A 17,195-nucleotide genomic window follows, 5' to 3' on the forward strand; every position below is an offset into this window, starting at 1 on the left:
TTAATGTCTTGAACATTTTCATAAATTTGTACTCAGAAACTTTTCTTGATTGATCATTTTTGAAGTTACCCTTAAGAACAAGTACTTTTAGATCTTGCATGCTGTGTCCTGGTTCACAGAAGTGTTGGCCCACTGGTGTGTCCATTTTACCCTCATTAATTTTAAAGCGGTGATGGTTCATTCTTGTGCGCAGTTTTTGTCCTGTTTCTCCTATATAGATTCCTCTTGAGGGGCATTTCATGCAGCGTATCATGTATACAACATTGGATGACTCGCAGGAAAATTGGTCTTGTATTTGATGATATTTCTGTGAGTTTGGTATTTGTATTTGGCTTGTGCTCAAGATATAAGGGCAGGTCTCACACCTTGTGTTGTTGCAGGGTAATGTGCCTGGAGTATCTGGTGTAGATAATGCACTTCTGATAATCATTTGTCTCAAATTGGGAGGTTGTCTGAAAGCAAGCAGTGGTAAATCAGGAAAAACATCCTTCAGGCGTTTGTCTTTATGGAGTATTGGTTGTAGGGCTTTTGATATCTTCCTCAGTGTCTTTAATTTTGGGTAGTAGGTTACCACAATTGGGATTCTGTTGTTTTCAGTCTTTGGGGTGTACTTCAACAGTTCCTCTCTTGATTTTAAAGTTGCTCTGTGTATTTGATCATCAACGATTTGTGTATGATATCCCTGATCTATGAATATTTTACGTAGTGACATAAGTTGTCTGTCTCTGTCCTCTGAATTAGAACATATTCGGTTATACCTCAGAGCCTGGCTGTAAACAATAGATTTTTTGGTGTGTTCCGGGTGGAAACTCTTCCATTTTAGGTAAATATGCCGGTCAGTTGGTTTACGGTATATGGATGTTTGTAAAATTCTATCTTGTATATAAATTGTGGTATCCAGGAAACTGACATGGGAGGTTGAAAAGCTGAGCGTTAACTTAATGTTCTTGTGGTACTCTGAGAAGTTTTTGTGGAATCTGATTAATTCTTCCTGTGATGCTGTCCAGATTAATAGGATATCGTCTATAAATCTGAAGTAAGCCCATGGTTTAATTTCACAAGTTGAAAGGAAGTTTTCCTCCAATCTGGCCATAAACAAATTTGCATACTGGGGCGACATCCTACTTCCCATAGCACTGCCCATTGTCTGTAGATACATATCATTCCCAAATGAAAAATCGTTGTGAGTTAGTATATACCTGATAAGTTGTAGTGTGGGCTCTGTTGGTAGATCATTTAGCTGAAGGAAATGTTGGCAAGCTGCAATACCGTCCTCATGTGGAATGTTGGTATAAAGGGATTCAACATCCATTGTAGCCAGGATAGCACCCTCTGGGATAAACAGTAACCAACACAACTGTCATCTTCGTGTTTACCATTTATCTGCATCAATGTTTTACTTCAGCTTACATCTGGAAATATGCCTAAAGAAGGGGACTAGATCCCAGAAAGCTTGCATCATTTAACTCTATTAGTTAGCCATTAAAAGGTATTATTTCTTACAAAACGTTGTTTTTTTTCTACCTATATAATTTGTTTGGCTAACACGGTACAGAAACTTTTTTGCTACTATAACCAACCAATAGAAATACAGCATGGAACTCGAGAGGGTTGCTAACTTTCACTTGCAATATTTGAATTAACCTCCTTGGCGGTTTTCCTGAGCTAGGGTCGGGGCGGAAAATCGCAGCTAAGAGCGGTGATTCCAACCTCTGCTCGGGGTAGCCGCTGGAGGCTGAATACAAAGCAATGCGCGCAGCGGGAGCATTTCTACATACCTCCCGGGGATCCCAACATCGGCTGGCATTCTTCTTCCTCTCCTCCGGGGCTCTGCTTCCTGCTGGTGAGATCGCCGGCTGTCATCATGACGACAGCTGGCAATTTCACTTTAGAGATGCAGCGCCACCCAGAGGATGGAGGCATAACTGCAGCGCTGGAGCCCAGGGAGGCGAGTTATTACTGGGGCTGTGCAGATCTCCCTGGCAGCATGATTTTTTCCAGGTTTTAGGGTCTGAAAGGGTGCAAATAAATTGCACTGCTTTTAAACCCTAAAATCCGGAAAGAATCCAAACACCAAGGGTTAATAATTGAGCCCCTTGCAGAAGCTATTTTCTTGATCTTTGATATTAAAGTAGTCCCCCTAGCTTTGTCCACTGTTATTTTGTTGTTGCATAATGCATTTTGATGGAGCAACAGTACACAAATACATTTTTTTTAATGAAAAAATGAAATATTTGCTTACAGAAGTTCTTGTTCCTCAATATATCCTGATTTGTTTTGGTCCAGAACTGTAAAAACTTTCTTGGCGTCAGCTGAACTCTTGCCTATTAAGCCAATCTCTTGGAAAAAGGCTTTGTAGTGAAATGAACCTGGTTCTGTTGAAAAGACACCAAAAAAAAAAAAACAGAATGATCAAAATAAGTCACTTAATCTCTACAGTGCTCACTAAAAACAAACAAACTTAGCATGCTACAGCCAAATTACCCTGTGTTATCAAAAGTTTATACAGCACTGTTTTATCCAGTGTCAGTTGTAGAGAGAAATGGATCTGAAGACATACTATGTGTCAAAACAATTAAAGTTGATTCATAAGAAAGCTACAGTATGTACAGCTAGCCAGTAACAGTATTAGCCAAAATAAATGTTGTTGTTTTGATAAATAGTGTGATGTTGCATAGTACTGATACTGACTTTGCCATTTTAAAAAATGTGCAATATTTAAAACTATGCTGACAAGGTTTACATTTACACACATTTTTACACTAGTGGCGGACATACAGCCGTACAACCGCACAAGTCGCTTTAACCTTTATGGTCCTCAGGGATCCAGCAGACCAGCCTGTGAGGTGTGTCAGGTATTGTGGCAGACTGACCAGTGGCAATGTGGAGGCAGTCAGGATAAGTAATCAGAGAGGGGAGGTGGCATGCATAGACAGTAGTGAGCAGCTACTCTGCTTTTGCTGCTGTGTTGATTGGGTTCACTGCCGGTTGCACAGATGACGTCACTGCCCCTTCAGCTTTGGCACCCTGAGAACAGGCTCAGACCGGATTGAACTGCTGCAAGGAGGCAGACGGAATGGGTGGAGAGAAGACGACCTTCCACTGGACCGTCACCTAGGTAAAGTATTTTTGCTTCTCGCAGCCTGTTAAGTTTTGCCACTTAATCACCAGGGAACTGTATGAGGGGGAGTGAGTGCACACAAGACCAATAGGGAACTGTTTGAAGGGGAGTGGGTGCACACAAGACCAATAGGGAGCTGTTTGAGGGGGAGTGGGCATGCACTAGACCTTCAGGACACTGTATAGGGGGTTGGTGCACTAGAGCACAAGGGAACTGTATGGAGGGAGTGGATGCACAGCACTCAGCACTAGACCACCAGGGAATGTATGGGGTGTATTGGGCATGCACAAGACCACCAGGAAACTGTATAGGAAAGGGTTGGTGCACTAGACCACCAGCAAACTGTATGGGGGAGTGGTTGCACAGCACTAGTCCACCAGGGAACTGTATAGGGGAAGTGGGTGCACTAGAGCACCAGAGAACTGTTGGGGGGAGTGGACACACTAGACCACCAGAGAATTGAACTGTATGGGGTGTATTGGGCATGCACAAGACCACCAGTAAACTGTATAGGAATGGGTTGGTGCATTAGATCACCAGCAAAGTGTATGGGGGGAGTGGTTGCACTAGAGCACCAGAGAACTGAATGGGGGGGAGGGGGGTGTATTAGTCACCAGGGAACTATATGAGGGGAGGGTGCTACTTTTCAGGTAGCTAGTAAGGTCGGAGGAGGGTGCATATTAGACACCAGGTAACTGTATGGGGAGGCACACTAGATGCCAGGGAACTGTATACGGGATGGGGTGGCTGGGTGGTGTGTACTAGGCACTAAGGAACTGTATAGGGATGGGAGGTGGGGCACACAAGACACCAAGTAACTGTATAGGGTATGGGGGTGGATTAGATATGTAAATAGGCTGTTTCCCATCAGGTCCTTTAATTAGTATATACTCAGTGATTGGTTGTTTCTCTGTATATATGTTGGTGTTTTTGTATGTTACTTCATAACTAGGCAGCATGAAGATGGGCAGGAGCCCGAAACAGTGGACTGTCCTGCCTTAAAGTTCTTTTTAAATTTGTATGTCTTTTTCCAATAAAACAGACTAAGCTTTTCTGAAGGTGGTGCGGATCTTTCTCTTCATTTGCTACAGTTTGAGTCCCATGGTGTCCAGGACTATTGGATCTGCACACCTGACCATCTGAAATTGATGGAAGCCAAGCAAGTGCGACTCCACACTCAAAATTAGGGTATGGGGGTGGGGCACAAGACATCAGGAAACTGTATACCAGATGCATTTCATATGTGGGGTGAGGGCTGCATTTTATTTGTGAGGTAATTACTGGATTTCATTAGTGAGGTAATTGCTGCTTTGTATATGCTGGGCAGTGGCTGCATTTCTTTTGTGAGGTAATTATTGCATTTTGAATGTAGGGGTGATGGCTGCATTAATTTATGGGATAATTGCTGCATCTTATGTTTGGGCATAATGGCTGCATTTCATTTGTGGAGAAACTGTTGCATTTCAAATGTGGGATAATGGCTGCATTTCTTTTGTCTGACAAAATGTGGGGTGATTGCTGCATTTCATATGTGGGTTGGTTGTTTGATATACTTTGTGGGTAGTTGCTGTTATTCATTTATTGGGTAATTGAATTGCATATATGGAGTATTTGCTATATTTTTTGTTGGGTCAATTTCTGTTATTCATATCATAATTGAGGAGATTGCTGCATTTTCATTTGTGGAGTGATTGCTGTTATATATTTGTGGGGTAATTATGGCATTTTCATATGTTGGATGATTGCTGCACCTCATATGTGCATTGTGTCTATTTAGATGCATGCACGATAAGGGAGTTTATTCCATTTTATAAAACAAATACACGCAGATCATGTGTCCTTTTACTTTGCTCCCCCCGACCTTCTTGACACCTAATTCGATCTATCTGTGCTAAATCCTATTCCTAATACCTTACCTCCACCCTAAACTTAAATCCTCCTAACCTCCATCTTAATCCCGCACCGCTCTTTTTGACACCTTACCCTCACCTCCACCTAACACTAAATCACCTTCCTGACACCTAGTTCTAACCTCTCCCTGAACACAAAAACTTGTTCCGGATACCTAAATGCTACCTTGAACCTCACTAAACAGAGTACAAAGTTATGTCACTGGCTGTCCTCAGATAAGCTCACAATCCTAGACTATGGCTTTGCCATAGTCTAATATCCTACCATATTATTATCTATTTATATACCACTGACTTGTTCTGCAGCACCTTAAAGAGTGCATAGTCATGTCATTGACTGAACATACTAGTAGAAATATGGATTTGTATTAATATGTTTGCTTTATTACTGAGACATGGACTTAACAATTTAACATACGGTAACATTCACACTGAATTTGTTGTGTTATCACCTGGCCTTGAACAACCAATCAGGCATCATCAGACGGGCATGTCAGCTGGTAGTTACCTTCGCCAGCGATTGATATTGTAGGTAAAATGCATAGTCACATATGCCTGTCCTGTGACAATACCAGAGCATGCGCGTTGGGTATGCAGGGGTTAGTGCATACTTGTGAATGCTGCGCGGACCTGGAAGTGCACTGCTCCAGCCAACTCTGCCCCCAACCGAGCAGTGGCCCCAGGACACTCTAACTAAGGCCTATTAAGAAATTTATATATAATTCTTCAATTAGTTGATCAGCATGGAATCCAAGATATCTCCTCTGGTCCATACCCCTTCCAGTCAATAAGAAATTGGAGGTATTTTTTCACAGGAGTCTAAAATTCTCTTCATCTCATACTCCGGGGGAGGCGGAGTGACTGACCCATCTCCATTCGCTGTGGATTTCAAAACAGAGACATAAAACATGTCCACTCATCTAAGAGAACAGGGCAATTTAACTCTATAAGTAACGTTTTACATTTTTTCAGAAATAGGGTAAGAACTAGTGTTGGGCGAACAGTGTTCGCCACTGTTCGGGTTCTGCAGAACATCACCGTGTTCGGGTGATGTTCGAGTTCGGCCGAACACCTGATGGTGTTCGGCCAAACCGTTCGGCCACATGGCCGAACTAAGAGCGCATGACCGAACGTTCCCCGAATGTTCGGCTAGCGCTGTGATTGGCCGAACGGGTCACGTGGTTCGGACCCGAACGCGCTCTGATTGGCCGAACTGTCACGTGGTTCGGGTAAATAAATACCCGAACCACGTCATATCTCCGCCATTTGTCTGTGGGTTTAGCTTTGGGTAGGCAGGCAGGGTAGTTCACGCTCCAGCCACGCTAGCCAGGGTCCCCCCAGTCATTGTGTGTCGCTGCTGGGAACAGTAGTACACCGCTCGCTTAGCCACACTATATAGCATTGTGTTTACTGCCACTCTGTGTACCTCGCTCAGCCACACTATATAGCATTGTGTTTACTGCCACTCTGTGTCTGCTGGGAACAGTAGTACACTGCTCGCTCAGCCACACTATATAGCATTGTGTTTACTGCCACTCTGTGTACCTCGCTCAGCCACACTATATAGCATTGTGTTTACTGCCACTCTGTGTCTGCTGGGAACAGTAGTACACTGCTCGCTCAGCCACACTATATAGCATTGTGTTTACTGCCACTCTGTGTACCTCGCTCAGCCACACTATATAGCATTGTGTTTACTGCCACTCTGTGTCTGCTGGGAACAGTAGTACACTGCTCGCTCAGCCACACTATATAGCATTGTGTTTACTGCCACTCTGTGTACACCGCTCACCCAGCACTATATAGCATTATTGTGTTTACTGCCACTCTGTGTCTGCTGGGAACAGTAGTACACCGCTCACCCGCCACTGTATAGCATTGTGCTCTGTGTCACTGCTGGGAATAGTGGTACACCGCTCACCCACCACTGTATAGCATTGTGCTCTGTGACTGCATGGCGGCAAAATGCATGCTATCCGCACGCTTCTTGTCCTCATGCAAGGCCTGGGTTGTTGTGTCTGAAAGCGTGGCCTTCTCCTCCTGCGCCTCCTCCTGTTCCATCACGTGTGCTGCTGCTGCTGCTGGCCTGGGTTAGCGTTTCCGGTCTCTGTTTATTGAACCTCTCATCTGTATTACATTTATGACTGCATGGCGGCAAAAAGCATTGCTATATCCGCACGCTATTTGTCCTCATGCAAGGCCTGGGATGTTGTGTCTCAAAAAGCGTAGCCTTCTCCTCCTGCGCCTCCTCCTGTTCCATCACGTGTGCTGCTGCTGCTGGCCTGGGTTAGCGTTTCCGGTCCCTGTTTATTGAACCTCTCATTTGTATTACATTTATGACTGCATGGCAGCAAAAAGCATTGCTATATCCGCACGCTATTTGTCCTCATGCAAGGCCTGGGATGTTGTGTCTCAAAAAGCGTGGCCTTCTCCTCCTGCGCCGCCTCCTGTTCCATCACGTGTTCTGCTGCTTGTGCTGGGTTAGCGTTACCGGTCCCTTTTCCTGGAACCTCTTCTCTGTATTACATTTATGACTGCATGGCGACAAAAAGCATGTTACCTGTGCAAAGAAACATGACATTTTCCACATTTAAAAGACAGTTTTTCCTTTGAAACTTTACAATCAATTTTCTCAAAAACTATAAACTCTTTTTCAAATATTGTTTTTTCCTCTTGTACCCACTCCCAAGGTGCACATACCCTGCAAATTTGGGGTATGTAGCATGTAAGGAAGCTTTACAAAGCACGAAAGTTCGGGTCCCCATTGACTTCCATTATGTTCGGAGTTCGGCGCGAACACCCGAACATCGCGGCGATGCTCGGCGAACGTTCGCGAACCCGAACATCTAGGTGTTCGCCCAACACTAGTAAGAACCAATATATTTAGAACCTAATTTGGAGGAAGGCTGCTGCAGGGGAAAAGTCCCTAGGAAAAAATCTGACTCCGAAGTGTGATGACGGTCGGCAAACGACTTCTGTCACTTAACCGCAGACTCCACATTCCCTTGCACCTGCTTCCACACAGACATGTGAAAGATCTAATTTTCTAGATTGGGAAGATTGGAAGATAGAACAGAGAGAGCGCTAAATTTGGGATTACCACCTGTAACAATCTGAAATGGAGACATTCTAGTAGAGGAGTTTATCATTTTGTTAATAGCAAATTCATCAAAAGTGATAGAAAACTAGTTTCAAAAGCTCCAACACCTGGGCAGGGGCATGGCAGAGGGGGATCCATGCTAAAAGTCCCACCAAAAATTACGGTGTTGACGCAGAGTCAGGTTTTTATCCCTAAAGGGCAGAAATCACAGTACATTCCCACATTTGAGAAAAAGGGCTGCTTTAAAATGTCCAGAGTGGTAATGTAAGGGTTATGCCTGCTTCACACACTTCACACAGACCAAACTCTGACAGATCAAACTTTGCGTTTTAACGCACCCCAACGAGTTGGTAATAGTTGAGACTCTCAGGACTCTCGGCCGCAATCTTTGTGTAGTGGTCACCGTGCTAATGTGTGCACGTTGGTAAGAGTGCAGGCCATGGCGGTTTTTCAGCCCCTATGGTCAGGCTGAGGTAGCTCAATGACAGTAAAGTGACCCAGAAAACAGTGATTCTGCAATGTGGGCCCAGTGTTGGCCTAGTAGGCATTATTGAATGATCACCTGAGGTGACCAAAGGTTTTGCCAAAACATATGCATCCGATCGATCAAATTTGGTCTGTCCACAATGAAGCAACAACCTTCTCCTCTTGGGGTCATTGCTTCATTGTGATACAAAAAGCCCACTCACCATGACAATGTAACAATCACATAGTGGAATTGACATAATGTACATGCCTTTTTGTTGTTGTTGCAGCCACAGTTCAGTACCATAGGCCAGAAAAATTAGGCATGTACACATGCCAGAAAAATAAATATTTTTTAGCCTTAAATATTTAGGACCCACCTGTGGAGTGGAGTCCTGGAGTCCTGGTCTGGACACTGTTGGTGGTGGTGGAGAAGTCAATCAGACAGTGCTGGGTGGGGACTGACTTACAAGTCTTCAGGCAGGCAGTAGTCCTTCAGCATCCATGCCTTATTCATTTTTATAACCTGGGTGACTTCTCTTCTCAGTGACAATCCCTCCTGCTGCACTAAAGGTTCACTCTGACAGGATGCTTGAGGTGGGGCAAGAGAGAAGTTTGATGGCAAATTGTGAGAGCTCAGGCCACAGGTCAAGCCTATGCACCCAATAGTCCAGGGGTTCATCACTCCTCAGAGTGTCGATATCGGCAGTTAAGGCCAGGTAGTCCGCTACCTGGTGGTCCAGGCGTTCTCTTAGGGTGGATCCCAAGGGCTGTGGCGATGCGTCTGACAAATAAATTGCACATGTCCGACATCACCAATGCATCGGAAGAGTGTTCTATCCTTGCCGAGTTGCCAGCGTTGCGGTGGGAGGAGGATTCCTGGCACCTCTTTTTGGTTGTGCTGTGACATCACCCTTGAACGAAGTGTACAGCATATTTCGCAGGCTGCTTTGGAACTTGTTCATTGCTTCCAACTGATTGTAAGTTGGCAACAGTTCTGCCACTTTGTGCTTTTACCGAGGGTTCAGTAGCGTTGCCACCCAGTACAGGTCCTTGTCCTTGAGCTTTTTTACACAGGGGTCCTTCAACAGGCAGGATCGCATAAAAGACCCAATTTGCACAAGGTTGGATGCCGAGCTAGCCAGATCCTCTTCCTCACTGAGCGAAGAGGATGGGGGAGGAGTAGGAGGAGAAGAGGAGGTGGCAGCAGGCTTGCCTGCAAGTCATGGCGGTGTCACCAACTCTGCCGCACAGCCATGCATTTCATGCTTGGCAGCCATCAACAGGTTGACCCAATGTGCAGTGTACGTGGTATCCCTGCCCGACCATGCTTTGCAGATGAGGTATCAGTGGTCATATGGACCCTTGCCCCAACACTGTGTGCCAGAGATGCCACAACCTGTCTTTCCACATGATGGTACAGGTTGGGGATTGCTTTTTTGGAAAAGAAGTTTCTGCCCATACCTTCCTCTGCGGTGTCCCAATGGCAACAACTGCTCAAGGTGAGAGGCGGCGGAGTAAAGGGTTGTTGGAAGGGGGCCAGGACAGCAGAGGTTGACGTGGCTGAAGATGCTGCTGGACCAGTAGGAGGAGGGTGGCTTTGAGTTTGTGTGCTGCTTTTATTCACGTGTGCATCCCATTGGTGTTTATGTTTTGTGATCAGGTGCCTTCACAAAACAGTTGTTGGACTTCCCATGACTCAGTTTCTTTTGGCAGAGGTTGCAGATGGCATTGCTGTTATCAGAGGCAAACACACAAAAAATGTCAAAGTGGTGAGCTTTGGAATGACGGCATTCTGGTGGTGGCAACAGCATGCGTTGAAGGGCGTGTTGGATGGCTGACCCCAGGTACCAATACATGCTGTCTGACAATGCCACTAGCTCCTTGCAATGAGCTCCCCCTGCTACTTACAACAACTCGCCTCCTCCTCCTCTCTGTCTCCCAATCTGAACTGTCCCCCTATTCTTCATTTCCTCTTGCGGGCACCCACATCCATGGACACATCGTCATCATCATCATCATCATCATCATCATCATCATCATCAACTGCTTCCCTTGCCTCATAAACCTCTAAATAGGCACCAATAACGGGTACTACATCATCATCATCATCCTCACACATTATGTCCACATGTGTACTGATGCCTGACTGAGATATCACGTGGTCTGACATCCTTATCGCCTTCATCTTCTGCCATTAATGGTTGTGCATCACTAAATTCATCACATGGATGTCTGAATAACTCCTCTAACATATCAAGTGGAGAGGCTGTGGTGCTAGTGGTGGTTTGGGCTGCCAGGCGAGCGGTGGTAAGTTGTTGTGGGGTGCCCGAATCAGAGCAGGAAGAGGATGGTGCGTCAAGGAGGTTCCGTTCGGATGCTGTAGAAGATGGGGTGGGCTGTGTAAGCCACTTATTCCTCTGCATTTTGGGTGTTGATGGTATGTGCCCTCTGAACACTGTGCAATTCTTCCAGGGCCGCAGAAAATTACAGCAGCATGACCTCGAGGACAGTTGCAAGGTGGCCTGCCTCGGCCTGTCATTTATTTTTTTATTTGGGGGATTGTGCCTGCAACAAGTGAACAATAATGAACTGGATATGCTACTATGATGCAACTGAATGTGGCAACAACAATAGCAGCAGTGGGCACAGCTCTGGGTGTCAGTGGGATGTGTAGTGTCACACAGAGATACAGTGGGATGCGAAAGTTTGGGCAACCTTGTTAAATGTCATGATTTTCCTGTATAAATTGTTGGTTGTTACAATAAAAAATGTCAGTTAAATATATCATATAGGAGACACACACGCACAGTGATATTTGAGAAGTGAAATTAAGTTTATTGGATTTACAGAAAGAGCGCAATAATAGTTTAAACAAAATTAGTCAGGTGCATAGGTTTTTGCAGTTTATTGATTCCAAACCCTTTAGAACTAATTATTTAAACTCAAATTGGCTTGGTAAGTTCGGTGACCCCTGACCTACATACAAAGGTGAATCCAATTATGACAAAGAGTATTTAAGGGGTCAATTGTAAGTTTCCCTCCTCTTTTAATTTTCTCTAAAGAGTAGCAACACGGGGGTCTCAAAACAACTCTCAAATGGCCTGAAGACAAAGATTGTTCACCATCATGGTTTAGGGGAAGCATACAGAAAGTTGTCTCAGAGATTTCAGCCGTCTGTTTCCACAGTGAGGAACATATTGAGGAAATGGAAGACCACAGGCTCAGTTCAAGTTAAGGCTCGAAGTGGCAGACCAAGAAAAATCTTGGATAGACAGAGGCGACGAATGGTGAGAACAGTCAGAGTCAAAGCACAGACTAGCACCAAAGACCTACAACATCATCTTGCTGCAGATGGAGTCTGTGCATTGTTCAACCATTCGGCGCACTTTACACAAGGAGATGCTGTATGCGAGAGTGATGCAGAGGAAGCCTTTTCTCTGCCCACAGCACAAACAGAGCCGCTTAAAGGAAAACTTAAGTGAACTATAAAAAAATGAGATTTACTCACCTGGGGCTCCCCTCAGCCCCTAGCAGCCGATCGGTGCCCTCGCAGCCCCGCTCAGATGCTCCTGCACCCGCCGGCGAACACTTCCGGTTTGGCCGTCACCGGCCGAAAGGCATGGGAACGCGAGTGATTCTTCGCTGGCCGCAATAGCAGCATAGGGGGTGATATACAGGCTGGGAACGCAAAGAATCACCCGCGTTCCCATGCCTGTCGGCCGGTGACGGCCAGACCGGAAGTGTTCGCCGGCGGGTGCAGGAGCATCTGAGCGGGGCTGCGAGGGCACCGATCGGCTGCTGGGGGCTGAGGGGAGCCCCAGGTGAGTAAATCTCATTTTTTATAGTTCACTTAAGTTTTTCTTTAAAGAGGAGCTGTTAGGTATAAGGTCTCAGAGAAAATAAACACATATATCAGTAGCTAAAGATTGGCTGTACTTACATTACATATGCATTTCACTGTCCACGTTTGGATTTCACAGAATTTGTATATAGTATATGCAGAGATAGATGCTCCTGACAGCTCATGGCAGGCTCCATGTTTTTCTGTCAAATGTGTCGTCATGTCCTGCCTGCTTCCTGATCACAGATAAGCTCCTACTTGAACAACACAGTGTGCAGTGAATATTAATGAGCCATGTGGCTAGGAACAATAGCTGACTCCTGCAGAGTACTCTGCCCCGAGATTTATCAGTGCTACGCGCTGGACTGATTAGAAGCTTCTGTAACGTCTCATTAGCAGCCGAGCGGAGGGCCCCAGAATGCTTTGCAGTTTAGTATGCGGCTTGCGTCCTTATGGGTCTATAACAGACTTGCTGATAAGCACACATCAAAGGTAACTGAGATTTTTATCTTCACTAATGGCTTTTGGGCTTCCTTCTAAACTGTTTAACACAGGAGAATAGAGGTTTAAATTAGCTTCTGCAGCCTGACAGTTACTCTTTAAGGTATGCTGAAGCACATTTGGACAAGCCAGCTTCATTTTTGAATAAGGCGCTGTGGACTGATGAATAGAGATGGCCCGAACCTCCGATTTTCGGTTTGCGAACCTCGGCAAAAGTTCAGTTTGCGCAAACTTTCGCGAACCGCAATAGACTTCAAAGGGGAGACGAACTTTAAAAACTAGAAACATTTATGCTGGCCACAAAAGTGATGGAAAAGATGTTTCAAGGGGTCTAACACCTGGAGGGGGGCATGGCGGAGTGGGATACACACCAAAAGTCCCGGGGAAAGATCTGGATGGGACGCAAAGCAGCGTTTTAAGGGCAAAAATCACATTGAATGCTAAATTGCAAGCCTAATGTGCTTTAAAACATCTTGCATGTATATAAATCAATCAGGGGGAGTGTAATTAGGGTACTGCTTCACACTCACACACCAAACTCACTGTGCAACGCACCGCAAACAGCTGTTTGTGTAGTGATGGTCGTGCTGGACTGGTGCGCACCATGGCCAGAGTGCAGGCCGTGGCGGTTTTAAAGCCCATATGGTCGCCGGGTTCTGGTAGCTCAATGATAGAACAACAGTGGCTGTCCAGCTGATCAAATTTGGTCTGTCCACAATGAAGCAACGACCTTATTATCTTGGGTGTGCCCCCCCCCCGAGACACTCATATAGCCGTCGGTCATTGCTTCATTGTGATACGCAAGCCCCTTCACCGCGGCAAGGTAATGATCACGAAGGGGAATGGGCACATGTACATGCCTTTTGTTTTGTTGTTGCAGCTGCACTGCAGCCAGAAAAATTAGGCAGGCATGTACACGCACCAGAAAAATTATTGTAGCGGCCTCTGCTAACAGCGGACTTAAATATTCAGGAATCTGCCTGGAGTCCTGGACCCTGTTGGTGGTGGCAGATAAGGCAGCCAAGCGGCCTCTGGGCAGAGGTGCTGTGTGGGGAGTGACGTAGTCTTGGGGCAGGAAGCCAGTCACACGGCGTACAGGCAGAGATGCTGTGTGTGGGGACTGACTTAGTCTTCGGGTGGGCAGTAGGCCTCCGGGATCCATGCCTCATTCATTTTGATAAAGGTGAGGTACTGAACACTTTTGTGACTTAGGCGACTTCTCTTCTCAGTGACAATGCCTCCAGCTGCGCTGAAGGCCCTTTCTGACAGGACGCTTGAGGCAGGGCAAGACAGAAGTTGGATGGCAAATTGGGACAGCTCTGGCCACAGGTCAGGCCTGCGCACCCAGTAGTCCAAGGGTTCATCGCTGCTCACAGTGTCTACATCCACACTTAAGGCCAGGTAGCCGGCTACCTGCCGGTCCAGGCGTTGGTGGAGGGTGGATCCGGAAGGGCTAAGGCGAGGCGTTTGACTAAAGAATGTCCGCATGTCCGACATCACCATGAGATCGCTGGAGCGTCCTGTCCTTGCCTGCGTGGACATGGGAGACGGATTACAGGCAGTGGTACCTTTATTGCGTTGTGCTGTGACATCACCCTTAAACGCATTGTAAAGCATAGTTGCCAGCTTGTTCTGCATGTGCTGCATCCTTTCTGCCTTCTGGTTCTGGTGAGTTGGTAACATGTCCACCACTTTGTGCCTATACCAAGGGTCTAGTAGCGTGGCCACCCAGTACAGCTCATTCCCCTTGAGTTTTTTATACGGGGGTCCCTCAACAGGCTGGACAGCATGAAAGATGCCATCTGCACAAGGTTGGATCCAGAGGAACTATCCATCTCCTCTTGCTCTTCCTCAGTGACGCCAGGTAAGTCCTCCTCCTCTCCCCAGCCATGAACAATACCACGGGAACATTGAGCAGCACAAGCCCCCTGCGATGCCTGCTGCGGTTGTTCTTCTGCCGCCGTCTCCTCCTCCTCCTCCAAAGAAACACCTTCCTCATCATCCGAGTCGGACTCCTCTTCCCCACACAACTCTTCTTCCTCCCCCCTCTGTGCTGCCGCGGGTATTGAGGTAACATCTGATTCTGATAAAAATTGCTCCCACAACTGTTCCTGCCATAACTGTTCCTGTTCACACTCCTCCACAGCTTGATCCACCACTCTACGCACGGCACGCTCCAGGAAGTAAGCGTACGGGATCAAGTCGCTGATGGTGCCTTCACTGCGACTCACCAGGTTGGTCACCTCCTCAATCGGCCGCATGAGCCTGCATGCATTTCGCATCAGTGTCCAGTTCAGGGGCCAGAACATCCCCATCTCCCCAGATTGTGTCCTACTACTGAAATTGTAGAGGTACTGAGTGACGGCTTTCTCCTGTTCTAGCAGGCGAGAGAACAGGACCAGGGTCGAATTCCAGCGAGTCGGGCTATCACATATCAAGCGTCTCACCGGCAAGTTGTTTCTCCACTGAATGTCCGCAAAGCGTGCCATGCCCGTGTAAGATCGCCTGAAATGCCCACACAACTTCCTGGCCTGCTTCAGGACATCCTCTAAGCCTGGGTACTTTGACACAAATCTTTGAATGACTAGATTTAGCACATGTGCCATGCAGGGTATATGTGTCAGCTTTACCAAATTTAATGCGGAAAGGAGTTTGCTGCCGTTGTCACACACCACGTTGCCTATCTCCAGCTGGTGCGTGGTCAGCCACTGATCCACCTGTTTGTTAAGAGCAGCCAGGAGAGCTGGTCCAGTGTGACTCTCCGCTTTGAGGCAAGACATGTCTAAGATGGTGTGACACTGTCATACCTGGCATGCAGCATAGGCCCTGGGGAGCTGGGGCTGTGTAGCTGGAGAGGAGATCGCAGCACCAGTAGAGTTGAACTGACACTCAGCTAAGGAGGAGGACAGCGAAGAGGATGTAGCAGGAGGAGAGGAGGTGGCAGGAAGCCTGCCTGCAAGCCGTGGAGGTGTCACAAGTTGGTCCGCTGCACAGCCACACACTCCCTGCTTGCCATCTGTCACCAGACTGACCCAATGGGCTGTGTAAGTTATGTACCTGCCCTGACCGTGCTCGGCAAATCAGGTCAGGTGGACCCTTGACCCAATGCTGTGTGCCAGAGATGACACCACTTGCCTCTAAACTTCACGCCTTTTTAGAGATATAATTGCGGCCTGGCATCTTCCACTGTGTTGTCCCAATGGCCACAAATTTACGGAAGGCCTCAGAGTCCACCAGCTGGTATGGTAACAGCTGGCGAGCTAACAGTTCCGCCACGCCAGCTGTCAGATGCCGGGCAAGGGGGTGAGTGGCAGAAATTGGCTTCTTCTGCTCAAAGATTTCGTTCACGGACACCTGGCTGCTGTGGGCAGAGGACCTAGAACCGCTCAAGGTAAGAGGCAAAGTGGAGGAGGGTGGCTGTGAAGGTGCAAGGGAGAAAGCGGCTAAAGATGCTGCACCTGAAGGAGGAAGAGAAGAAGGAGGGTGGCTTTTCTTTTGTGTGCTGCCTTTGCTCAGGTGCTCTTCCCATTGCAGTTTGTGCCTTTTCTCCATGTGCCTTCGTAAGGCACTTGTCCCTACGTGAGTGTTGGCCTTTCCACGGCTCAATTTTTAGAAGCAGAGAGAACAGATGGCATTGCTCCGATCTGAGACAGACACATCAAAACATTTCCAAACCACTGAGCCCCCCTGGGGTGATGGCACAATGGTGGCAACAGCAGCTGACGTTGAAGGGCATGTTGGCTGGCTGTCCATAGGTGGCGATACATGGAGCCAGAAACTGCCACCAGCTGTTTCTGATGATTACCTCCCCCTGCTTCTTTCAGGAACTTGTCTCCTCCTACTCCGCTCTGACTCCCCCTCTGAACTGTCCCCGTTGGTCATCTTGTCTCTTAGGAACCCATGTGGGATCCGTATCATCATAATCATCATAATCCTCCTGCCCAGCTTCGCTTGCCTCAGACACCTCCAAAAATGCAACAACAGCAGGTACCTCATCATCCTCCGCTTCACACATTACGTCCATAGTGTCGCCGCTTAACTCAGACATATGAGGTGGTGTAACTTGCTTAGCGCCTTCATCTGGTTGTAACAATAATGGCTGTGCATCAATGATTTCCCCACCAAATAACTCTTGCGAAGTGTCAAATGCAGCGGATGTGTGGTGCTTGTAGTAGCACTGGTGGCTGCGGAAGATGAGGTGTTCTGTGTTAAATAGTCAACTACATCCTGACAATCTTGGGATTTGATGGCACG

The 17,195-nt window shown here is 46.9% G+C and overlaps 1 protein-coding gene across 1 annotated transcript in view; it reads right to left on the reverse strand.

The window, feature by feature from the left end:
* Window positions 1-17,195, reverse strand: part of LOC137525642 (parvalbumin beta-like) — a 208,042-nt gene that overhangs the window by 82,556 nt on the left and 108,291 nt on the right. The window contains exon 3 of the mRNA XM_068246794.1: window positions 2,243-2,375. Within this exon, the coding sequence (XP_068102895.1) occupies window positions 2,243-2,375 (133 nt within the window). The remainder of the gene's footprint in view (window positions 1-2,242; window positions 2,376-17,195) is intronic.

The sequence above is a fragment of the Hyperolius riggenbachi genome, chromosome 7 (assembly GCF_040937935.1).
Source record: "Hyperolius riggenbachi isolate aHypRig1 chromosome 7, aHypRig1.pri, whole genome shotgun sequence".
Taxonomy (NCBI): Eukaryota; Metazoa; Chordata; class Amphibia; order Anura; family Hyperoliidae; genus Hyperolius; species Hyperolius riggenbachi.